Source organism: Crassostrea angulata, chromosome 8 (assembly GCF_025612915.1).
Source record: "Crassostrea angulata isolate pt1a10 chromosome 8, ASM2561291v2, whole genome shotgun sequence".
In the NCBI taxonomy this organism is placed as follows: Eukaryota; Metazoa; Mollusca; class Bivalvia; order Ostreida; family Ostreidae; genus Magallana; species Magallana angulata.
The window spans coordinates 57,765,343-57,792,239 of record NC_069118.1 but is presented as its reverse complement, the minus strand read 5'-3'; the positions used below and the strand labels follow the sequence as shown (position 1 = coordinate 57,792,239).

At 35.8% G+C, this 26,897-nt stretch overlaps 1 protein-coding gene across 10 annotated transcripts in view; it reads right to left on the bottom strand.

The window, feature by feature from the left end:
- Positions 1-26,897, bottom strand: part of LOC128158588 (neuroglian-like) — a 76,063-nt gene that overhangs the window by 4,625 nt on the left and 44,541 nt on the right. For all 10 annotated transcript variants that reach the window (XM_052821496.1, XM_052821493.1, XM_052821495.1 and 7 more), the window contains 7 exons: positions 8,749-9,051; positions 6,357-6,739; positions 4,715-4,946; positions 3,912-4,042; positions 3,269-3,479; positions 3,031-3,153; positions 2,543-2,716 (listed from right to left, as the gene is read on the bottom strand). In XM_052821496.1, coding sequence (XP_052677456.1) covers positions 2,543-2,716; positions 3,031-3,153; positions 3,269-3,479; positions 3,912-4,042; positions 4,715-4,946; positions 6,357-6,739; positions 8,749-9,051 — 1,557 coding nt within the window. The remainder of the gene's footprint in view (positions 1-2,542; positions 2,717-3,030; positions 3,154-3,268; positions 3,480-3,911; positions 4,043-4,714; positions 4,947-6,356; positions 6,740-8,748; positions 9,052-26,897) is intronic.

The following is a 26,897-nucleotide window of genomic DNA, read 5'->3' as shown; positions in this document are numbered from 1 at the left end:
AAACTATATCACTAGTAAATGACACATTAAATAGGATTTTCTAATGTCCTGCCTAAGGTTCTGCCATCTATGCATTATATTGCAACTCCCTAGTTTGCTATTTGACCAATTAACAATGCCAAAATTGTAAAACCAGCTTGAGATGGTTTGAGCTGACCACTAAATGCAACAAACACAAGTCTAAGGCAGATAGTACACAAAATGAGATACTGTAAGTCATTTTAATTCCTAAAATTTGACGATTTCTAATAAAGTACCAATTGCGATAAGTTTAATTTCACGTGCTAGAAAATCAATTGATCAGAGGATATGCATTGAAACGTTTTTGAACACTAATGATATCATTCACGATGGGTTTAATTCCACAGGAAAATCAGGAACATACTTAAATTAAAACCATCGTGATTATTTGCCAATCTACAGTACAACTTACAAAATACAGTTTAATTTGGCTAGAAATAAAAATCTCTTAAATATATATTAAAACACAAAGAATGAATCGCCAAAATTTAATACTTCAAGGATGTAAGACAAAATATTGAGGAAGAGGACTGCCTGTCTGACCTGCAGGTAACACCATTCTTTCATTATTTCAATTGATTAATTTCAGTTGGAGCATAGAACTGATACATCATTACAGCTCATTACATCATAGACTTTCAACTTTGTTAATACCTATAAAAATGCAACATACATCAAAATTTTGAAATTTTTTTCTCGATTGGGAAAATATAAATCTAACCACCATGGCGAGATAACAGAAACTTAATTGAAAGAGAACAAAAATTGAATCTATTGAAGAGTCATTAAATCGAAACGATCTCTCTCTCTCTGAAGATACCGCAATCAATATGGACATTATCGTAAAGAAAACAATTATAGCCTCTCTGTATGGTGAACGCGTTTTAATCGCGACCCATGCAACCATTAATCTTGTAAAAAAAAGTTAATGAACACAATTTCTGTGCTGGGATTTTAGCGCAACTCCATTAGAGAAGATAAGTATTACCGACGATAAAATATCAATCTCGTCACCTCCCTAGAAAGCTCACGTCCTGAACTCGGCAGTATCACCATGGCAACACGTTTAATGTTTAAAAAGGCCATTGCATCTAGTGATTTTTCCAAAAAAAAAAAACTATGAAAGTAATGAGAATGTATGCAATGAGCCGAGACATTCAATCAACATCAAAGCTAATTATGCGGGGAATTTTGAATTCAGTGCAGAGGAATTTAGTGATGCACTGTATTTATGTAAATGTAATCAAAATTGGTGGACTTGATTCAGGTTATCTCAATCTTAATAACATCACAAAAATGAATTTATATCTTTTAGATTTTACTACAATAGATAGAATAATATTATTTGGCATCAGATTTTTGTGGATTAAGTAAAACTGACAGTTTCAAAGACAGATTAGTTCATGAACAATGGTTTTATGAATGTTGTCACATATCTTACTTCTGATCATTAAAATTTGATTTTCTGTACCAACTCAATAACCAAGTTCCAAAAACTTGGTGTTCTAAATGACTATCAAATCAAACGAAACCATAATTTTGGCATTTCACTGACTGCCTTTTGTCTTGGTCTGGTCTTTATTTCATTTGAAACACTTTTACATTCTGTTTATTGCCCTGCTCTGTGTATGTATTGACCTACCCTTTGTTAACACCTTCACTGACCATTTATTGCCCTGCTCTGTGATTGTATAGACCTACCCTTTGTTAACACCTCCACTGACTGTTTATTGCCCTACTCTGTGTATGTATTGACCTACCCTTTGTTAACACCTCCACTGACTGTTTATTGCCCTGCTCTGTGATTGTATTGACCTACCCTTTGTTAACACCTCCACTGCCTGTTTATTGCCCTGCTCTGTGATTGTATTGACCTACCCTTTGTTAACACCTCCACTTACTGTTTGTCCTGCTCTGTGTATGTCTTGACCTACCCTTTGTTAACACCTCCACTTACTGTTTGTCCTGCTCTGTGTATGTATTGACCTACCCTTTGTTAACACCTCCACTGACCATTTATTGCCATGCTCTGTGATTGTATTGACCTACCCTTTGTTAACACCTCCACTGACTGTTTATTGCCCTGCTCTGTGATTGTATTGACCTACCCTTTGTTAACACCTTTACTGACCGTTTATTGCCCTGCTCTGTGACTGTATTGACCTACCCTTTGTTAACACCTTCACCGACCATTTATTGCCCTGCTCTGTGATTGTATTGACCTACCCTTTGTTAACACCTTTACTGACTGTTTATTGCCCTGCTCTGTGACTGTATTGACCTACCCTTTGTTAACACCTTCACTGACCGTTTATTGCCCTGCTCTGTGATTGTATTGACCTACCCTTTGTTAACACCTTTACTGACCGTTTATTGCCCTGCTCTGTGTATGTATTGACCTACCCTTTGTTAACACCTTCACTGACCATTTATTGCCCTGTTCTTTGTATGTATTGACCTACCCTTTGTTAACACTTCTATTGACCATTTATTGCCCTGCTCTTTGTATGTATTGACCTACCCTTTGTTAACACCTTCACTGACTGCTTTTTTCCCAGCCCTGAGCTGGTCCTTGCCCACACAAAGAAGCGGTACTCGTTGTTTGGCTGCAGATCAGTGATCCTCGCTGATGTGTGGGAGGGGTTGTTGATCTTTGGTTCTAACGCTCGAATCTCACCCTGGGTCTCCCCATTCACTGCAAAATTCATACCAGAAACAAATGACATATCAAAAATATCTTAACAATTTTTTGACATATATTTTCCCCCTTTTCTAACTTTATCACACAAGCATATGTGCCAGTTCTGTGGTTTCATACATTAAAAATGCTGTGTAAAGGAATCAAATTTCAATGATCACAATAGATTAACAGTGGTATTCTAATATTTCAGCAAAACACATAATATACAATGACCTGTCATATAGGCAATGAATGTCAAAAACATAATTCATATATCCCCCAAGTTTCCTTCTAAGATGGTTGTATATCGGGTCATGGGCATTTCTTACCTTTCTGATAACCAAGGTCATAACCTTGGAGTAACCCATTGGGCTCATCAGGCGGGTCCCACTTCAGCACCGTGTAGTGGCTGTCAACTTCATCCGACTGTAGATTACGGACTGGACCAGGAACTATAAAACATTCAATCACAGGTTAGGAACTACTTCAAAACAAATAAAATAAAAAAAAAACATATTTAATATAAAACCAGTATCCAAGAATTTCATGAAATTCTACAGAACCGACCTCCCTCTGATGTCTTGAAGTCGATGGTGTCGCTGGGGGGCCCCGCACGGTGCCCATTCATCACGGACACTTGGGCACGGAATGCGGTGTTGGCCGGCAGGTCAAAGATGGAGGCTCTGATATCATGTCTCAGGTTGGCCGTGTCTGAGTCGATCACAATAGGAACCTCTATCTTGTTACGGCGACCTTCACTGGACTTCCAGTACTGTAACTATAGCGACAAAACATAAACAATAATTAGAAACGATAGACTCTCTGAGACATAGACTCTTGATTCACAGTACTGTTACTATAGCAACAGACATAACCTTACAAATAAGGCATGTTGTCTCAGTATAAATGTGATTATCAATTTTGTTTAATACCTGATTCTCAATTGTGCACATCTAAACAGGTTTGTACAGTTTTAATAACTGCACTTTAGCTGAAAAATTTGCATCAATGAAATAAACTAAGGTTGCTTTAACTGGAAATGGATATTAGTATTAGAATTCAAGAAGCATGATTATTTAACAATTTAATAAACTGTATATAAAAACTTTAAAATAGACGCGAAAAAAGAGAGCGCCAATGCTACTTATTCTGGGCTTTTAATCAACCTCTTTTTCACCACTGGAGGTAAACATGTATGCTTTGACCTTACCTTGTAACCTCTGAACTTTCCCCTAATCATTTCATCCAATGGATCGATAGACTCCCAGATAAAATGGGCTTCATGTGGCCGATTTCCACGGGTGGGGTCAACTCGAAAATCACGAGGCTTTATTAGAGGGTCTGAAATAATTAGACACAGTGATTATAAGGATGGTAAATAATAACAATACTTCTGATCAGAACAATGACACAATACCATGCTCAATATATCAATCATTTTTGCTTGTCTCTTTGTTGCACATAGACTGCTTTCTAACATTTAAAAGAAGTGGGATAAAAAAGATTTTGTAGCAAACAAACTCATACTACACAAATAAAAATTCATAACAACCATTATATTACTTTCAATTCTAACAATTCATGATTGATTCTGAATTCTACCAATCAATTCCAAACTCATAAAAAAAAAAAAAAAAAAAGCGAGAGTCAAGAGCTTCAATCAAAACTGTATACTGACTTTATAATTCAATAAATTCCTATCAGGAATTGATACTACAAGCATTTAACAAAGACCACTATCTACTGTAAAATCCTTTTTATGTGAGTACTTAATTCCGTGATATCCTGAACCACCGTTTTGTATCAAATTGCGAGAAGATAAAATCGCGATCACCAATTTTTTGTTTAAATTTCCTATAGTTCAAAACCGTCTAAAAAAAAAGCGAGATTTTAAAATAAGTGAGGATTGCTTCTCGCAATTCTACGCGGAAATTAATTTCATGCGTTTAATAAAGAATCTTACAGTATCCTTATCAACTAGGTGAACCTTCCCCCCCCCCCCTCCAATCTTACCTCCCTCCCCTGAGTGACCCCTGAAGGTGAACACGGGCTGGAATGAGTTTCCTAGGCTGTTTTTGGCCATTACTTGTACGTCGTACAATCCGTAAACATCATCCACATCCACCTCATGCTGGTTCGCGTTCGGACCTCTGATTATCTTTTCACTCCAGAAGGTGCTGCCATGCTTCCTCCACCTGACCACGTATTCAAAACTCGGAGCATTGTGTTGCATCCGCGGCATCGGCTGCAATATTGTATCATATAGTACTTACTATTGTTACAATAGCTGATTTCTAATAAACTAGTACCTTTCTATAGTAACAGTAAATAAATAAATAATGAATATTTGTATATTTCCCTGCGTGATTCCATGAATTATATAGTTATTTTGTATTTGAAAAGTACTAACCATATTGAAATTAATAACAAACAATAACTTCACTGATCAAAATAAAATGGAATTTAAGTTTTCCAATACATGTTTATCGTTATGATCACAGTGATTAAAATACTTCAGTAATTACACACTAAAACTCCATCAAATTTTGAATTTTGTTGAAAGGGTTGCAACATTGTAAGAACTCAGACATCATAAGTGAGCTGACTTTCTTTAGGTGTAAAAATATTATGTCTGTGTATCCCAATATCTTCTAAAGGTACAATTGATAAACTGAATACAATAATTGGACACTATTTCTTTCCAGATCTGTATGGGAAGTATCTTTACCATAGTCAGGAAATCATTATGATAATTGGTGACAAGTTCCGTTCTCAACTAGATTTCATCTTGTTTGAAACTGATCCGCATAAATCTGCCTCTGTCGGTCAGAGGAATTCAATTATCTGGCAGCGTAGCCTCGGAGAAGCTCTACCATCTCACCCAGATCAATACGCCGGCGACTGATAGCCACTTTATACCAAAAATGATAAGAAAATCAAGGCCCTATTTCCGAAATATTATCCAACTTCTATGTCTTACTCGCCGAGATTGTGAAAAGGTCTCGATTAATTGAGGACTTGGCGCCTATTAAATTCCTTGACATCAGAGTTCAATAACAATTTATTGCTACTCGGTATAAATCTGAAATTGGTTTTTGCCTATTTTACAGTAAACCGTTGCTTCATGGCATTCAGGTTAGATTAATTTGTCTGTGGCAAAATTTACTGTACATGTCTTCTAATACACTACAATAGACGGGAACTAAACTAATGATACATTTCTATAGAGAGCTCTTCTATCCAGGAGGTTTGAATGGTCTAAAAAAGTCTTTGACCTATTAGCCCTTTTAAAACATTTAAGCCAGAAAAATGGACACCTTTAGCAATCAATGGGAACTTTCAAGGAACTTTACTTCCTCCCTGACAAAACTAAAAGGGACTTTTTCTGCAACCAATGGGGACATTAAACAAACTTTACTTCCTCCCCGACAAAACGAAAAGAGCAACTTCATCAACCAATGCGGACATTCAAGGAACTTAACTTCCTCCATGACATAATAAAAACTGCCGACACTTTAAGCAACCAATGGTGATACTCAAGGAACTTTATCCATGACAGGAAAAAAAGACACCAATGGTAACATTCCAAGAAGCTTACCCCCTCCCTCTCCCCACAGACTTACATTCCACCCCCTCCTTCTCCCCACAGACTTACATCCCATGTTATGATCAGCTTTCCCTCCTTGTCCGTCTTTGTCCTCACATTGACGGGGTTAGAGGTCGGCCTCTCTGGCGGTGTGTTGCACTCCTTCTTGGTGGGTTTACTCGGATCGCTGTACCCTAGACTGTTCTTGGCCAACACCCTGAAGGAGTACCACCCCCAGGGGGACAAGCTTATGAAGGCGGTCTTGGACGACATGTCCAGGTACTCGACTTCCTCGTCAGCCGAGTTCCAGTAGAACGCATTGTCAGAAGTGTTGTATTGAATCAGGTATTCCTTGATTGGTTCCCCCCCATCCCAACCGTCACGCCAAATCAACTCCACCCGCTTGGGCCCACAGGAACTTATCTCCACTTCCTGTGGGGGCTCTGGTCTATCTATTAACAGAAAGGACATGCAATGAAAAATATTTCCAGGATTCATTAAATTATTTTTTTTTTTGTTAAATTAATTCTGATTCATTGTTAAATTCTAATGAATGAAGATACAAAATTATGCTAGATCCTGAGAGGTACGCCTTAAAAATAGATTTAATAGCTACCCAAATCTAATGATGTAATGAAATTACACAAATCATTAACTTTTTAAAAATTTGTTAGAAAATTTTTTAATACAAAATATATGAAATATTACTGTGCCGGATGAAATTATTGTTTAAAGAGCTGAGTGTGTGAGTCGACTAATGAAGACAATTTAATTAAACTTCAAGGAATTAAAATTTATCTGGTTTTTTTTTTTAAAAGTCACTCTTTTTTCCATTAAATTGTTTTATGTTATTTTACATCAGTCTTAACACTACTGAATTACAGTAAAAATCTATTTACCAATAAACCTGATGTATACTTGTGTGTTTTAGGGGACAGACGGCCTATAAGTAAATCATCATTATTTCTGAGAGAAGTCAGATTGCATCATTACAGAGCAATCTCCAACTCTCTATTTGGCACGCAAAATGAAATCTTTTACGGGAAAGCTTTCATTTCCTGTCTGGAATATATTGCCGTGAATGCATAGTTTACACTCTTCATTTGATAACAGTAAAATAGGCAGCCAATCTCTGTATTCTAACACCATCGCACGCATGCTAATGGGCTTACAACAAAATGGACCAATCACAAGAGATATATACATGTATATTAGCTATTAATATACTTCTCGGAAGATCTAATTCTCCTTTCACATCGAGAAATACATTAAAAGGACTTATTTCGTGTTGATATTAATTGCTGTTTTTTAGAGATATAATGAAAATAAAAATACAGAGCTTATGATGGACAATGTCACTGGTGACCTTGGGATCAATCAAGGTCAAGGTTAAGGTCATATTGATAATTATGACAGTATATTTTTTTGTGCTAATTAAGTTGATGAACTGATGAAATAAAGGACGATTAAATAATATCAAGTACTATACACTTTTCCATTATGGCAGAAATAAATTAATGTTGGTTGTAACACGATATTTGATTGGCTGAAATAAAAAAAATTTGTATAACCAAATATCACTTTTAAACTGACATCAGATATGTATCAATCCACTTACAGTTACATTTGAATTTGTACAGTTAGATGTTCAATGGTTTGATTAAACATTGTTTATTCACAACACAGGTGCTTGGGGACATAATATCCTCCCATATTAAAGGACACTGTCAATAATCACTTCTCTTGATAAAAAATTTCTTTAAAGAACTATATAAAAGGTATACCATTTCAATAATCTGAAAAATTATCATGGGAAAAAGGGAAATTTATACTAATGCAATAAGCTCCGATTCGTGACTAAAAATCCCTGTGATACAATATGTGTGACTTTGACTTTGAGCCTCCAGGATGACTTTTTCTGCTTGGCCTTTTAAACTTGTACACATTCATTACTTGTACACTACACCTGCCTCTGACTTGTTCATATACCTCTGACTTGCTCATTTCTCTGACTTACACATAAACCTCTGACTTGTACATGGACCTCTTATTTGTACATGGACCTCTGACCTGTACATAGTCCTCTAACTTGTACACAGACATCTGACTTGAACATAGACCTCTGACTTGTTTACAGACATCTTACCTGTACATAGACCTCTGACTTGAACATAGACCTCTGACTTGTTTACAGACCTTGACTTGTACACAGATCTCTGACTTGGACCTTTGACTTGAACATAGACCTCTGACTTGCACATAGACCTCTGACTTGTACTTTTGACCTGTACATGGACAGACATCTTACCTTTACACAGACCTCTGACTTGCACACAGACCTCTGACTTGCACACAGACCTCTGACTTGTATTTTGACCTGTACATGGACCTTGTATCTTGACCTCTGACATTAAGTCTTGCTGAGAACTTTCTTGTGAGTATCCCTGACATGTCTGGTTACCTCTGACTCTGAGCCTGGCAGATGACTTCTCCCTCTCTGCCTGTCCCCGTATGCTGGCCACACAGGTGTACTGTCCCTCGTCCCTATAGTCCACATCCCTCAGTATCAGCTTCTGCCCGTTGTCTGCCAGTGTGTATCGGTCGGTCCTCTGGTCAAGCGCCTCACCCTCGTGCTTCCATCGGACACGTAGATCCTGCTCCTCCGCCTCATCGCCGGTAAATCCGACGGCGCAGGTGAATGAGACTGTGTGACCCTTACCAACTGTCTGGTCAACTGGGGAGTCCAGGATCTTGATCTGGTCACCTGTAAAAATATACAGGTAAAATTTAATTATCTTACAACAGTAATTAATCAAAGGAAATTATGCATGTATCAACTGATTATTATATAACAATAAATAAATCAAAGAAAATTATACAGGTATGAGCTGATTATCAAATGACAGAGAATTAATCATATATATTTTCAAATTAAAAGATATTTGCAAATATGTTTAATATTTCATTAATGTTTTGAATGTCTCTGCACATGTTTAAATTTTAATGCATGGATAACTCAGCTCTCTCTCTCTCTCTCTCTCTCTCTCTCTCTCTCTCTCTCTCTCTCTCTCTCTCTCTCTCTCTCTCTCTCTCAGGTAATAATGAACTTTTTAGATTAGATATGCTCCATGACTTGCAAGTTAAGTCATAAAATAGATTCTTTAAAATAAAACCTCATCATACTTCTGTGAAAGTTTACACAAAAAAAATAACCTTATTCAATAATAATCTTAACTTCCAAAAAGAACAGATATCTATGAGGGCGAAAAAAACCCACAGTCAATTTATAACAGTCAGTTAGAAGATTGGCAACTTTGTGTCCAACCAACCAAATGGGGACTGCAGATGGATTTTTAATTGCCTGCTGGAACATCAGATATTGGAATGCTGTCATTTACAACTTCCCGTTCTCTGAATCGTATTTTTATTTTCTTTTTTCTTCAGGCCAGCAGCTCCTGTGAGTTTTTATTGAATTCCGAACCGTTGTGAGATTCCTATCAGTCCCCCCTTTTAGCAGTACCACTGTTGAACAATGGAAGCAACCGGCCATAAATTACCCTGATGATACTTAATGGAGGAAAGCAATTTGTAATAACGGATAATTGCTCTGCTTGTCCCTACTCATTTCAAACTCATCCGCATTCTGATGTGCAAAAAGAAACTTCATCAATGATTTTTACGACCTCTATGATACCGTTTTTCCAAAGAAAATCGTATAAACTATTATAATGGCTGATTATGAAACTGTACCGAATATCTAATTAATATATGCAAGCAAAATAATCCTTCTCATGGCGAAGTGAAAATGGTGCACATAATCTGTCCTCACTGACTGCTCCGAACGTCATTACGGATAATAACTGCAAATTAAGACTTGTGATTTGAACATGAAATTTTATTTATGGATAATATTAAGTGCAAAACATTAATCGTTAAGTTTTATCACGCAATTACATGTTCTCAACTGAGCAATATGAATTGATTTATTTTGAAACAATTTTTTTTCCAAAAAAAAAATCTTGGATGGCTAATTTTAAATTTTTTATCCAATTCAAGATCAAGATTTATGAGATAATAAATAGTTCTCAAGGGATCCATTACACAGTCATTGCATAATACGCATGTAATAAAAGCTCCCACTGTGAGTTATCTATGTCGACAGACATGACTCTGCCATAGCTGATGATTATGTCAGCAGCCTACATGGAGATGTACATGTAGGAAATAATACCAAGGCGAGCTTGACCTTGCTCATCCAATTCAAACAAACTAAAATTAATTTCTCTTTTGGTACCTGCGAATAACATTGTAAATCGTGAAACAAAGTGTCAAATTCGCCAGCCTCTTTGTCAGTAAGCCTGCTATCATGTAGTCCGGTGTCACCAGACACAATGGCGATGTTTTATAAGATGTTCTCTATACAACAGGTCATCTACAGATGGCTGGTAACACTACTCCATCTGCTGATTCAATTTCTTATCTTGTGATTTCATTCTGTAAATCACTGTCCTTATCCTCTACCTTTATAAGGGCTTTGGTGTCAGTACAACATTTTTTGACAAGATTCAGAGCGATAACTCCAAACTTTCATAAAGAAAAAAATGTATGTCAGTTATATATCTCTGAATTCTACATTGATTTAAATTTCAAGCTAAAGAATTTCAAAGTTATTTGAGTGCAAATATTAAATTAAAATTCCTATTTTCAGACATCTTAAAATATATTTCAATTTCTTTCATTCTCAAGTTCCTATTAAAGAGTCGAACCAGAGAAATTTCATTTTTTTTGTCAAGCAATCTGAATGCAAGAAACTCAACAGTTTTTTAAAATTACCAAAACCCTTTATGAATATTGTTAAAAATTGTGTAAAATGTAAAAAATATATTAAGTAACAAATAGAATGACCTTAAATTAAAAGCAAAGCATTTATCTTCCAATCTAGCTGTTAAGATTTCTGTCTCGCGGTGATTGGGAATAAAGCCTTGATTTCCTGCCGTCATGCAGCCATAAGTTCTAAGAGCTGAGACTGCTGCGTAACAGGCAGGTATTCAGGGAGAGACGGTGCTTGTGATCTATCGCAGTGATGTGACAGAAAATCTCCCAGAATTTACCGATGTCATGCCAGAGACGCGTATATCTCCCGCCTGGAGAAGTCCGGATCGTCCGGATTGTTCCTACAGGAGATGAATGTTCTGCAATCCTGTCTGAGGGCCCTTTATCCAGCCCTAGCATGACATGACACAGAAATAGCCCGCATCCTCTCTCACTTTTACTTGTTTTTGCCTCCTTTTAAATTTCGAGAATTTTTTTTTTTTCACTGCAGAAAGCAATAAATCATTGCTGTATGCATGCATGCAATTCTGAACAAAAAACTCAGATGCAGCCTATTTCTCTATGAACAGTGTTTCTGGGGTTTTAAATATTGTCTCTTTTGAAAAATTCCAACGGAAATCAATGCTGCATCACATGACAGCAGATTTGATTATGCAATTTACAGCAGTGAATACATTAACCTGAGCTTATTCCTTAATAATTGAAGACATTCCCCCCACCCATGGCCGTTCTCTTCCGACCTCCAACAATCGAATCTTTTGAGAAAATTTGTATTAAATTAATATGAAAAAAACTGATAGAAGAATGCACAAGTCCTCACTTTATAAAACACAAATATGGATGTTTAGATATCTAGATATGCATTGTCAATTTTAACTCACAGGTTATCTATTTTAGCTACAGAGAGAGATTTTCAATGAATAAAAAATACCCCCACCCCTCTGCGAGTCTATTTATATTTGTTTATCAACCAATGCATTGTAAAGTTCAATAAATCAAAACCATTTTAAATTCTGATGTCAAGGCACTTTATATCATCAGCTATTCTGATCCGATACACCATGGGTCTAAATATATAATAGATGAACCGGCTTATCCAAGTCATTTATTTACAGCCAACCCTATTTATATTGCACTAATCTATATTCCATAAATACACAAAATGCTTAGAGAAGTGCCTATGAATGCAAGAGTGTATATAGGGCTAAAATTATTGTTTGCTAATGGAGTTGGCAGTCAAAGAGGCCGTGATTTCAAAGAATTTCCAGTATAAATAATATTCCAAAACCTGGAGCAAATCCAGCCAAAAAGCAAAATCATGCATCAATACACATATATTCAAACATGCTACCAAAACTTCATCCTGTCAGAGAATTAAGTCAACTATATATATATATCCATATAATTCATGAAGCTAATACAGTTGTTTTAAGTGGCCTATTTTAAAGCCAACAATGGTACCAAAGTTCTATTCAAAAATCAAATCTCTATCATTTCATGCATAACCTTTAATTCAAACTCCAAACTTCCCAAGCATAATATTTTTTATTTCCAGATGTGGAAAGCCATTTATTGGTCTTATTATCATCAAAACTCAATCCTCAGTATTCCGTTCCAAATTTTGGAAGTAGTCTGGAACAATAAACGTATCCTTTTCACCGAGCTCCCAAAGTGCCTGACCTTTAATGGCTGATACAACAACATCTCTCGCGGTGCAGAGTCTTAACGCAGCTCGCCAGGCATCAAATAAAATCCCATTACCGTCGGTTTTTTCTTCCTCTCTTGGCTATATATACCAGTAAGACCTTTTTGCCGTCTAATCAAGCTTTATATGTCTATACGAAGCAAAGCGAGACGTTTTATGGCTAATAGGGTACCTTCTTCAACGCTCTGGCATGGAGCAGCTAGAAATCGGAGGAAATAAATCTGTCCGGTCAATCCAGACCGATATTATAAAGTCAGAATGGCAAGTAATACTCTCTGGCCCTTGTAACTTAAATGATATTGATGGGTTAATCTCTCTATCATTAATGGCAACAACAAAAAAAGAGAAGGCTCCTAAGGTTTCTGTTTGATATTTGGAGAATCTATACACAGGACTGGATGTTATATCAAAGAAATCTAGTCAGCATCGAGTGATTGACTTACACCAACAGCAGGACAATGATCTGATATCAAGGCATTTGGTACAGAAATGTATTGTTCATTTACATCCCAACACCATCTCAATGAAGATATGTCCAATTAACAGAGATTGTTTCTGTGTAGAGAATATGCCAAAGATAATATATCATATAAGATTAGATTAGTCATGGTAAATGATATTTTGCTATTGCGTACTAAGTCCAACTTATAATCACTTCTATAAATATCCCATCCCCAATAACTAGTCTCACTGATTCATCAAAGTACTGAACATACAGACAGGCAATTGCTTCACAGGATCTGTGCTGATGTGACTTACAATTAGTTCATATACCAGTGAATTTTTAAGATGGTGACCATTATTTACAATCCCTACCCGGGTTATATATGTGAAAATATACAAGGAAGAGTCATTGTTAATTCCTGAATAAAATCACTGGATAAAAATCAATTTTAATCTTAACTTTGAAAAAAAAAATCAAATGATGAATCTTAGGTCCCCAGCAAATCCTTCAAAAGATTAAAAAAAAAACAACTTCATGTGATAGTTAAGATGGTCTGCTAAGTTCACGAAAGGTCATTTAACTACCCATAGATCTTTATTTCAGGAATAATTAAAGGTCAGCATAATTACCCCTCACATCCTCATTTCTCCTTAATTACAACCTTAAAAGTGAAATGAAATAGATTTCAGATTTACAGCTATTGGAAACAAATAAATAACAGCAGGATTCAGCAGTGTAAGATCCCCATTTAATGGCAGTTTTATATTCTTTGACTGGGGGACCTGCAGTTGGAGTTAATTTTGTCCGTGCCCTCCTATCACCCAAACCCTGATCGTTGAATAAACAAAGGATTAAACGCATCTTCTCTTCTACCTTTCTAGAATATTAAAAATTTCTTTCAAGCATTATCATCCAGATGTATGCACTTTTTATGAGAAAAGGGGTGGGGGAGCTTTGGACAATGAAGACATAAATTTCTTCTCATTTCCTGTGAGTAGACGACAATGATCATTTTCTCTGCGGACATGGACAGGTTTAATTCCCCAGGCTTCCATCACAACCACCAGATTTCCTGACAGAAAATAAACTCAAAAAAATCCAAGTGATCTAAGTTAGGCCACGTCTTGGAGAAGCGAAAGTCGGAGTGCCATAACAAAAGATTTCAAATGGCAGTTTGAAATCTTTGGAGAGATATATATTCAACCAGTAGAGAAAATAATTTTGATTCAGAGATCCTTTGTGTTCTTCAGTTGCTATTATATTGAAAAAATTTACTGATCTGCATTTTTTTTTATCAAAAATAATTCATGTTTCTAACTGATACAAATATATAATGTCTACTAAAATCAATGATTGATAAATATTTTATTTTAAATTGTTAATTTCCCTCAAAGAAAGTGAGCGCACAAGATGGTAAGTTTGCAGGAATCCTCGACACGAATCAATTGGGATTTAAATGTCTATAACCTCGAAAGGCTATGTACAGGTTTCAACAAAAATATATTATGTTGAGAGTCGAAGTACATGGCTATTCCGGTTATAAAAAAAACTCACAAAGCTTTCAAAAAATGGCAATGAGAGGTAAACCGATAACTAGTTGGAAATTTTAATGCAAACATATGTTAATGAAGTTATATTGTGTATATCCTAAAAAACTAGTAATAAGAAAAGAATTTTTTTTATAGTGTGCATACAGCAGATCTAGAAATCAATAATAACAAATTAAAATATACCGGTATATTATAATTTAACATCATGTTATAATAACAAACATTTAAAACAAAAAAGTCAATTAAAAAAAAAAAAAAAAGACCACTAGTTGGATTTGAACCCAAAACACTGAAAGTATGTATTCACTAATCCAGGACGAAACCACTGAGCCATGCGAGACTTGTCAATATATGCTCTATAAAGTACTGTTTGAAACAACACTGTCATATCAATGGACTTTGTTTTTTATCCCTCAAAAAATAATTTGAAAACGTTCATAATTAGTCATCTCTGGGTCATCTCTCCATCTTTTTTTAAAAAGCGACATTTTAAATGTTGAAATATGTTATCTTTTCACGTTTCAAATTTGTGGAGAGAAGACCCAGAGACAACAAAATCATTTAAAAACAGTTGTAAATAAGTAGGATTTTGCACGAATTGCATCCTGTTGCTATATTTAGACCCATATTATAATAAAACCTTTTGCATTTCAAATATTTTTCCACTCATTCCACATCCAACAAAAACCAAATAACGGTTATAATTCGAAAAATATTCAAAATTAATTGATGAAATTTTCACTCTCCTTGTGCGCCCAGATTCCTGCCGAATCTACATCTTAAGCGCCCACATTCTTTTCTCAATCATAGAAAATGTGTATTTCCCATAGATGATCAGAAAAAAAGGCATGTTAGTTTAATTTCTGCATCTATAGTCCTAAGTGAGCAAGAGATTCGGGTATTGATTTTGACATGTAGTAAAACTCCACGCATCAGTGATTGGAAGGCACAACACAGTACGAACAACAATCAATAGAACTGATAGCATATAATAGAAAGCTTAGAATCTTGTCTAATTAACTTCTAATCAATCCGGCTTATGAACCCTGTTAACAAAGCTTGAAACCAGATATAAAATATCTGATTGTTATTCAAAGCTTCGAAAATAGCGTGAAAATTATTTCATTGCTGTACGAATTAACTGAGCCGCTTGGTAAGCAACATCAAAGAACAAAATCAGACTCTAAAGTAGATTTTAACAACAGTATTCCCTAGGTTAATGTCCCCTTTGAGCGAGGGACTGCTTAGATGACAAATCTGATGTCGGCATTGGTAACGGTATCCATACGATTTTATCTGCTGCGATTCAGAAAGTGAACGTTTGTCACATGTGGATGCGGAATTGTGGGGCCCGATTCTACGACTGTCCATGAGTCACCGCCAATAATTTTGTCAATTTTTTTGTCTCTTTTCCCATAGTCCCCATCATTGACGCAGAAAATAATGTCACCCATCTTAATTACCAGCCAGTTCTTGCTCACGAATTTGGACATGTAGTAATCGGCAGCATGACGGATGGCCATCGTTTCGAATTTACTGCAGCAGATGGTTGACTTGCCATGGACTGCTGGAATTTTATGATCTTTTACAATCTTGACAAAACCAGAAAAAAAATCTTATCCCTACAAAAAAGCATTATCTAAAGAATCTTTCTAAATCATGAAATTCAAATTAAGACAATCTTAATTCATCTTTCCTCTGTTCAGATTCTAAGGCCTTTTAGGGGGTTATCTTTTCCCAGACAGAGAGTTTAAATTTGAAAGACAAGATTCAGAATTAAGAGAGGAAATTAAAATCATTGCATAGATATCTTTTCAGACTTTCTTTCTAAATACCATGTTTTGGTTACCTGGTAGTTACCTTTTCAAAATGACCAACATGTGCTTTATGTATTTTTATTATCTAAATCTTTTCCTTCAATACAAATTTATTGCATACGTAAGCTGTATAATTTCTTAGTACTAATTGCAATGTCATCAATTCGAAGAACAAAAAAATAATTTGAAAATAACCCTATATTTCAGAGTCCGATAACCACATTATGGCTGGACTTTTGGTAGAATGCATTCTGGGATTCCATCTGGCCAGGAATCAGTTCCATAGATGGATGACCCCGATGGATGTCAGCAGAAGCATTATCCATTCTAACCTTGTTAGCGACCAAATGACCACCATATTTTCTCATTTTCTCAGTTCTCAAGAGCTGATTATAACTTAATTCCCCCACACAAATGTCCCCCCCAGGAATTGTCCAAAGACCATTTACCAATGGTCACCAGAGAGGGTCCATGGACTCCTCCGTCACCATGGCAACTAAACAAGCTGTTCCATTGATGTGTGGTGTGCCTATAGAATGGATGACAAAAGGTTTTCTTGTTAAGAATTTAAATGAAAACAACAGAGAGTTTAAGTGTCAATTTGATCAGGCCACCATTCCTTCTACACCAGAGGAGAAGCCATAAAACAAGAGACCATTGACTGGACCAATCTTCTGAGTCTGAGGGTCTGACCTTTTCTTGAGTTCAACCTGCTCCATCCGTGGACTTTTGACTTATGCGTGTTAGACATGCTTTGTGATATCCCTACCCTCTTCCCCAGTCCCACAGCCTTATTAGTCTTGATTCTCAAAGGAATGGGACTGTTTCCAATTAATCATCTACCTTTAATTACCTCCAAAATATCAAGGAAACTAGTAACATGACACCTTGTTTTCTGTGGCTGTATGAATGCATACAAATTTACAGGTTTAATGTCACAATTAAATCTATTTTCTGTCATTTTGTGAACGGTTGTTATCATCTTAAGTTTTCTTTAGCTTTTGTCTTGCCTGGCATCACTGAAGCTGGCTCTTTGGGATCTTCCAACACGCTAGGACATCTCCCAGTTCAATATTAATAATTTACCACAATGGTTCTATGGCCTTCATTACTAAGATTACAGTGTTCCTATCATCACCATGATAGGGTCAGAAACTACTCTAGTCATACTCCTTCTTGTATTCTTTCATTTGAACTCTTTTTTGAAAATGTTTATCATATATATACATAAATACATACTCTCTCTCTCTCTCTCTCTCTCTCTCTCTCTCTCTCTCTCTCTCTCTCTCTCTCTCTCTCTCTCTTAAATGGGTTATCTCTGACATCAGAATTCTGAATTACAAGTCTTGATCAAATTAAACAAGAAAATAGCAGGCCTCGGGAAAGACATCTACGCACATTTTGCACACCCCAGAGAAAAGTTAATTTTCTTAATCGCAGATTTTCAACGCGCAGATTCAAATCATACAAAAATGGCTTTGACGCCTAAGAACCCGTAAATACGCCACTTATCAATAATTATATACTTATATCAGCATCGACTGTACAGATTCTAATGAGACCTAAGATCCAATATGACAATCAAATGAAAACAAAAAACAGAAACATGTTCCACTGGAGCCCGTCCGTTGAGACTTCCTGTGATTAAGACGTCATTTCCTCCTCCCCGGATTTGCGAAGGTTGTATTTTGTCAATTTCACTGCCAGAAACGACGAGTCTAAATCTTATTATATAATATCATGTTCTTCAATTCTCCTAGGTGGGTGCAATATTTCTACAATAATCTACCTAGAGAGATGAGGTTTAATTAGAAAAAAAATATTTCTTGGAAAATATTTACATATAAGGTCCTTTTTTCTTTTTTTCAATTCATGGACTTTCAAACTAGAAAAATCACTCCTTCATTGCAGTCAATGGCATTATAGTTTCATTTCTCTATCTAATCCACTATTCATACAGAGCATCACCACCCTACTAAATAAACCTGTCTTAAAAATTGAAATAAAAACACCAATATACTTAAAAACTTTAATCAAAACCATTTTACAACAGCTTTCCAGCTATAGATATTTAATTCCACGTCGTATTACATGGAATCTCTCCAACAGGAGCCTAGCCCCCAGCATAGGACTGCTGATCAGATGCGATCCGATAGCTCTCTCTATTGTTATTTGAGATAGTGTTTTTGTCTCTAAAGTCCGACGGGACCCGGTGATATAAATGTCAATTTCCGAGCGATGCAGGGAACATTCATTCTCATCAAGTCTCTTCTCTGAAACATTCCACTTTTCCCCAACGCTCTAATTGCAGAACTATGAGCCAGAAAAACTTGGCATTTCAGCCAAAAATGGAATATTTGATAATAAATATTGTGTATGTGTCAGATTTCACGTTCGCGAGACCCTGAAGCTTTTTAAAGCCGTTACACTGTGATATTCGCTGCTCAATAAAATGAAATCAAAACCTTGAAAATATGACATAATCTTTGACTCATTTCACAAATTCATAAAAAATAAAAGAAATGGGCGACCACTTTACATTGCCAATTTTAGACATTGTTCAAGGAAATGTTCACGCAATCAATTATGATATGAGCAAGTGTCAAAACTGGGTTTCTCCGTTTCAGTGAGATTTTGCTCAAACCCATTACCACCGAATGCAGTATGCTGACGGGACTCCAACAAAGTTATAACAGAAAGGCCGGGCTCCGTCGTCACCAATTTTCTTCAAGTCAATACCCAGCCTCAAATCTGAGGTTTGACCTCAAGTTTATGCACTTTTCTTTACAGGATTTGAGTTGAGGAATGAGTTGAGGGATTTGAAAATTTTGGTGATGGTGGAGCCAGGTCTTCTACAAAAACATCAGGACAAAGTCGGTCTTAGCTTACTGGGAAAGCATTGATGCAAGCCACAGGATCTGTGTCCGTTCTCCTTCCACTACATACTGGGAGAGCACATCTTGTGAAGTCAGCAGTATAACTTCTGTCCTGATCATGGGGAGTAGGGCTGGGTGTCCATTAATTAAGGTTAAAATGAAAGTAGCCATAATGATCTCTCCTACTAAATATAGGTCATACATATCTCATTTTTTTTACCTCTCATAATTCTAAAACGTTTTTCGAGAGTTTCCTCAGTTGTACTCTGTGATCAGTTGCTGCATTATATGAAAAGCAATCGTTCCAAATCTTTGCAAACAATCAGTATTTTTACAAAGCGATTATGGGAAAAGGCCAATTTAATTTTTATACATGCACAGTAAAGCCTATCATGATGACTCCATTAGGAAGCGATTTAAAACAATTTCATGAGGACACTGCTGACATTTTCCTTCTATGACAGTGATCATATATATATGCTCTCAAAGCATCACATCAATTTTGCATATGAATGAGATATCATAACTATAATTTCTACTTGATTTTGTCGATAAGGAAGGCTTCAAAGTTGAGATCTAAAAGTACCCCTTGTAATAATTATTAAAGCAAAAAAATGAGTTGAAATCTGACGAAAAGTCGGAGATTTTAAAAGTTAGCAAAAGCACGCAAGTAACTAAATTGTGAAATATCTGATACCTTATACCAACTATTCCCAATGACTTTATTTCACGATTTACTAGAGATAAACTGGTTAGCGGCAACATTTGTGTGATCAAAATGAAAATTATATGGACCTTAATGAGACCCAAGTCATTTATGACTGGTTCGCACCAAAAAATATTAGCAACCACTAAATGGCTCTTGGTAACTTCTCAATTTTCTTGAACTTGAATAAAAGTTTGTCAACAGTTTAGGAACCCTTTATACTTTCATATCTGACTCTTTAAAATTATCATCCATCTTTACACAGTAAAGCAGGGAAATGTTTTTCTTAAAAAATAGATTTATTAATGTTGGAAAAGGTTGAATATTTTAAGGTGAGCTTAGGCCAGATGATTATACAGGTGTGTTAATTAATTTGGTCCATAGTGAGGGAAGGACTGAAATGTTGTACTGTACTGGCTGCTCCAATGATCATGTCTGTCTGCCATTAACCTCTCAATATTATTGCTAAATTCTCAGTCCTAAGAAAACTGTAGGTCCACATAGAACGTTTCCTTACAATCAATTCTACATACAGAATGAATAATTAAACATCAATGAAAATTCCTGCAGATTAGGGTTCCAAAAATTTAAATTAAGGACCAGAAAAAAATAGCAGGGCTGCAAAAAAGAACCTGACTAAGGGGGTCTCCTGGGAAGAGCGAAATCTCTTCATTTCTAAAACAATTCATCTCCGAGTGGTCCATATTACACTTCATCCTCTGCATTATGCATGGGTATTCTAGATATTGGAGGAAGGGGTACAGGCTCTCGCTCTTTCAAGAGGTCTCTCTTTCTCTGATCCAATCTCCATAACAGCTAAAGTTACCGCATCACGGCTCGTAAATATTCCTTACTGTGATTTATTCATGATGGGAAAAAAAACTTCAAAGAAGGACTGGAACTTACAGCCGGATGATTAGATAATATTAGTGAGAATGTCTGCCACCAAGCTGTTATCGCATATACATGGAGTCAGAAATCCAGTGATAAATAGAAATGTAGATGTTCAAATAGCTAGAAATGTAGATGTTCAAATAGCATATTGTCATGTCTTTAGAAGGTGACCGGAGGTGTGGAAGTGTGGTAAGCGTGGTGTGTGTGCGGTGTGTGTGGTGACTGTGTGGTTGTGTTTGTGTGTATTGGGGGGGGGGGGGGGGGGGGAAGGGATCAACATGTGGTAGCATTTGGTTTTTAGTGGTTAAGAGAACCTTAATTGTGGATAGACCACAGATCTGAACAGTCAAATGTTCTATTAATTTTCAAAATATGTACCATCTGCATTCATTCTGATGAGCATCATTGTAATCTATATTATTTGATAAATATTCATATCCTATCATGGTGTCAGAATTCAATTTACAACAGAGAATATTACAGAGAATATTATTTTAATGCTGAACTTTGTTGAAATTGGCTATTTTTGTAGCTACCTAGATCTTGTAATTTGCAGGATAAAAAGATTTCAAATGCACAATGATATATACATGTAACTTATCCAATAATGAAATTGAATATAAGCTCAATTAAGGGAATTAATCAAATGACTTTTTCTTTCAGTCTTACCCAGTGTCTATTTTAAATTTTGGCATTTACCTGGAAGAACTTCAGTATTCTATCAAGTTTGACATTCAAATAAGTTTGATATTTTAAAATCATCTTTGAATGAATCTGAATTAAAAGTTGCGATTTAAAATTGTTAGTGAGGAAAAGGCAATTATTCTTCATTGTTACGACTGTGTTATATCAAGACATTTACTGAGAAATATATCATTTTTTGACATTAACAATTCTATCAAATATTTAAGACTCAAAATGTCATTTTGGAACAAGTGTCTAAATGCAGCCCAAGTGGGGATTCAGGAATTTTTCGGATTTCTTTTTAGCATTCTACTTTGAAACGTCACTATTAGCGGGAACAAAGAAAATGTCTAATTTCATTTCCATTCTTTTTCCCCACACCAAGCAAATGAAGGCTTATTTCCATAATTAGGGAAATTTTTCACTGCGCTAATAACGGAATCTAATTTGTGAAGGAAGCCTGGGGTTGCTAGGGTGACATTTTTGTCGCTTTTCTGACAGGTTCGAAATTCGGAATTCCGTTCCCAGACAGTGGGCTAGTATAATTACCGACGATACTGCAAACACAACTGCATCTGGATCTCTGAAAACTTTTTTAATTAATGCCTTTTTTGTAATATCTGAAAGCACTAAAACAAGAATCCATCATAAAAATTAGCAAACATTCATTATTCTTCATTCCCTATGGACTTTTTCATGAGAAAGCCCAGGGTTAAGATGAACACACAGTATTGCAATGGCTGCCAACAATAACAAAAACTGTTTTCCATTTTCAAATTAAGAACTATAATTAATGAAAATGTAAACAAAAAATTTGTCATCAATTTTTTTCAAATCTTGTGACTAATTGTTTATTAATTAATCCACCTTGTAAATATACACCGTCTGAATTTAGCCATATATTGAGCCTTTTCTCTATATATTTATAACTCTTTTCTCTATAAAGGTCACTTAAGCTGGAATAACACATCATCACAAAATGGCTGACCGCGAATCAAAACGGCATTTCGATTTAATAAAACGATATTATGGACTGGAACGTGTAACTTACTCCATAGCCGAGTGGATAAAGTGTCGGACTTGTGATCCGTACATCCCGATTTTGAATCCCATAGGAGCTAGCTTTTGTTGTTACTTACTGGATTAATTATTTTAGATATTCATTTTTTATCCCCAAAATGCAATTTTTTCGCTTATTTGACATTTGTACAGCTTATTTATCATTATATCTTTCATTATCAAATTATTTCCTGTTAATTTTAGTGACCTTTTCCAGGTGTGTTATTCCACCTTAATAAAAAAATGTTTCATTCATGCTGGTGGTGACATCTTAAACAAGGTTTGGCTGTACATTCTTTTTTTTTTCTTTTAAATTAATTGTATTGGATATGAAGACGAAACAATAACTTGACTAACATTGTAAATTAAACTGCTCCGGAATTTCAGTAATAAATTTGCTGACTTGTAAATAAAAACCGCTGAAGAAATTGAACAGTTTTAACTTTGACTTGGCCGCAATGTATTGCTTGTTTAACAGTAGCAAATGTTCTCAAGCACTAGTCATACAGCACAATAAATTGGCTTATAGAAACATTGAATTATTTACGCGTATTCGAGTGTGAGACCCTGATCAGCCGGTGCTGCGTATTTGCATAGGGGCGGGAAACTGGAGGAGGTAGAGTGTGCGGACAATAGACCATCGCTTCTTCTTGTTGACCTAGCTCAACCATCAAGTAAGACCCTCGACATTGATCAGCTGCTGGCACCAATTTAAAACTGGTCCCCTATCCAACAATCCCATTTGTAAGTTACAATAGGCGACTGTCGCCCCTCATTGATCTCCCAGGGTTCCCTGTTGACATAGGGGCGGAGTCAAACACTTAGACCCAGTTCAAACATCTTAATCCTAAAAGCGTTTTTGAAAACCTATGACAGTTCTTTTCAAAACTTTTCACAACTCATTAAAGGAATTATATCAGCTCTATAAGGCAGGAATTGTTTACTTGTATTCAGTCCGACAAAGAAGAGTTTTATTCAAATACAAACACAATAATTCTATTAAAACTAAAAATATTGAGCTTGTTCCTGTGTAAATGTCAACATATAAAGCATCAATATGTATTTTGTTTCTTCAATACAAAGTTAGATTTATTTTACGCTCAAAATAAATGTAAGAAAATTCAAACTTCTGATTAAAGGATTATTTATAAATTCAAATTGACGACATCTTTTATAGATACAAATGCATAATGCTGGTATCATTTATCTTTGCTATGGTTGCATTGCTTTAACTTTTTTTTTTATAAAGGACAGCGCCCATGCATTTAACAAAAAAATAAGAAAGCTAGCTTTGAAGATCAAAAAGTTTCATGGAGACAATCTTTCGAAAAAAAAAAAAACCCATCAAAAATAGAGGTATTTATTCCTCGTTTAGAAAAATGTGCTCTTTGACAAGATAGTTTAATGTTCTAATAAAATCTAAATATGGATGAGGAAGAAAAATGGATTCAGGAAGATATATCAATTCCACAGCCCTTTTAAGAACCACAACAATTCAAACAAAGGCATTTTTACCGGCCCCGTGTGACCCATTATACAATGCTGCCCTGACAACCTAAAGCTTTGCAATCATCTCCCACAATTTCTTCACTTCATGAGAACAAGCTGAATTATTATGCATCATGAAGATGATGTGTTTTAAAGACATTTCCATGCAGCAAAGCTCTGGAAGAAATATAAAGTATTTTGCAGGCAGGCTTTTTATAACGTACAACTTTACTTGAAGAGAAAATCCATTAATCGACAATGAATTTGCTCTCTCTTGGTTTTTTTTAATGTTCTTCGTCTCCATAGATAGGAAACACATCAAAAACCTCAATCTTGGTCACCAGGGAGCTTAAATTGATTCTCTGTAAACAAAGACCTACTGCAGAAAAACATTGATGTGATGGAGATCAGGAAAATACCATTTTACTTTATTTGTAATCAATACATGTTAACGGTTATCAGGGGCTCATCAGAACACATTTGAGGAAAAAAAACACAAAAAATTGAAACTTTTTGTTATGTGGCTGAGTTGAAAAGCAATGCAGGTGAATAAATAATTGAATTCAGCTTGGCCTGCATTTCATTAACTTCAGATTGTGACTCTGATAAAACAGAAACAATAATCAATTGTGCAGGAATTCAGATTGTTTTCACAAATATTGAAATAGCTGGGTGTCTTATAACCAACTTCAATAAATAAATTAAAATGGTTTTAACAAGTTCAAGCACAAGGCTCTAACATACCAAACCAAGCTAGCTCTAAAATCCCTCTAACATACCAAACCAAGGTTCAACTAACATACACCAATTAATTGCCATTAAGCTACCCCCTTCCCCCAACACACCGACACATTGATCCAATCTATATCCAGTGGTTATATACCCCAATCTATATTTTTAGTCTCTCTCTCTCTCTCTCTCTCTCTCTCTCTCTCTCTCTCTCTCTCTCTCTCTCTCTCTCTCTCTCTCCTACTCCGGAATTGTTTCTGCTACATATATTATATATTTATCTGATAACTGAATCTTGGTCAAACATCATCAATGCAACCACCTTTAGTTATAATCTTCATTTCATTCTAGTCAGCCTAACAAATAAAACTGAAGTGACAATGACCCTGTCATAATTTGTCTCATGTTCCAGATGCTATAATATACATATCTTTAATGGCAGGTCATTTTAAAGTACTTTAATGTTGACGACTCCCGTTCAAAGGGTTGACTTGGTATTTACGTTTACGTAACCAATTCGCTCTGCCTGCATTGGGTGTAGTACGGTATGAATACTGGATAAAGCCTTCCAGCCCGTCAGCTCGTATTATGTCATGTGTAGGTTACCTTTATCACCTGATCATAACTGATCATAACCAGAGATTGGGCTGCTACATGACTGACTATAATTGACAGATTGTTGATTTTTATTCACTGCAATTAACAGATATTATCGGAATCTCTGCAGCTCCGATTAACCTGCAGCTCCGAGTTACCCACAAGACCAAATTATCTTACAGCAGTTTCCAGCAGTATAATGTCCCTGTTTACTATTTGGATTTGTATTCCATACTTAATTAAAATAACACAAATGTGTGATGTTGGGAAATATCTATAACTGCACAGAAAACAAAGCGTTTATTCTTGGTGAATTAATTTGTCTGCTCAATGTATAGGCATGCTTTCAAGCAATAAGAAGGGAACTGTCTGTCTCACAGCGACAATGCACTAGTAGCAAGAGTTGGAAATCATAGCATCTAATGGAGCATTGCAGCAAGCACACATTACACCCAGAATGCACTAGCTATCATAGTCCTTGTTGCCTTCGTATCATTCCAATTTACATCAAAATTACATGTGTACTTGCTGACAGAGTATTCAAATATCTGGTTAGATGACCTTCACTGAAAGGAAACTAAAAACAGGTTTGTCCTGATCTAAGTAAAGCAAATTTTCAAGTTTTCTTTTCTTTTTGTGTGTGTGTGTGTGGGGGGGGGGGGGGGGGGGAGAGAGAGAGAGGGGGGGGGGAAGAAAGAGAGATGGAGTTTAATTTGTGTGTATTGATCTTGGGCCTCAAGTCATTAAAGGCTGTCATGGATGAAGTCCCCAAGAGATCTTGACTCTTTGACTTCAAGTTTTAAAATCGATACTGTCACACAAATTCTGTCAAATAAAAAACAGCGTCTGATCAGCCCGGGCTATTGGTGACTGGGATGTCACAGAACACAGACACAAGTTTGCGCTGGTGGGGAGGACATTTATTATCCCCCGGAGACTCGGATGACATTGGGCATGCACACATCTCCGTCAGGACACCTTAATGCCGTTCTGTTTCCATGTCAAGGCCTTGAATAATAGTTTTTGCTTCACGGAATTCAAAACAAAATCATGTAATTCAGGCTGAATGGTCAACAAATTGCCAATGAGATCTACCTAAACTTTATTAAAAATTACTTGTTAATTAAGCTATAAACTATTAATAAGTAAGGAAATATCCATATATTTTAATATGCGAATGATTTCCTACATCCTTATACAGAACTCTTCTTTTATAAAGTCTAAAAA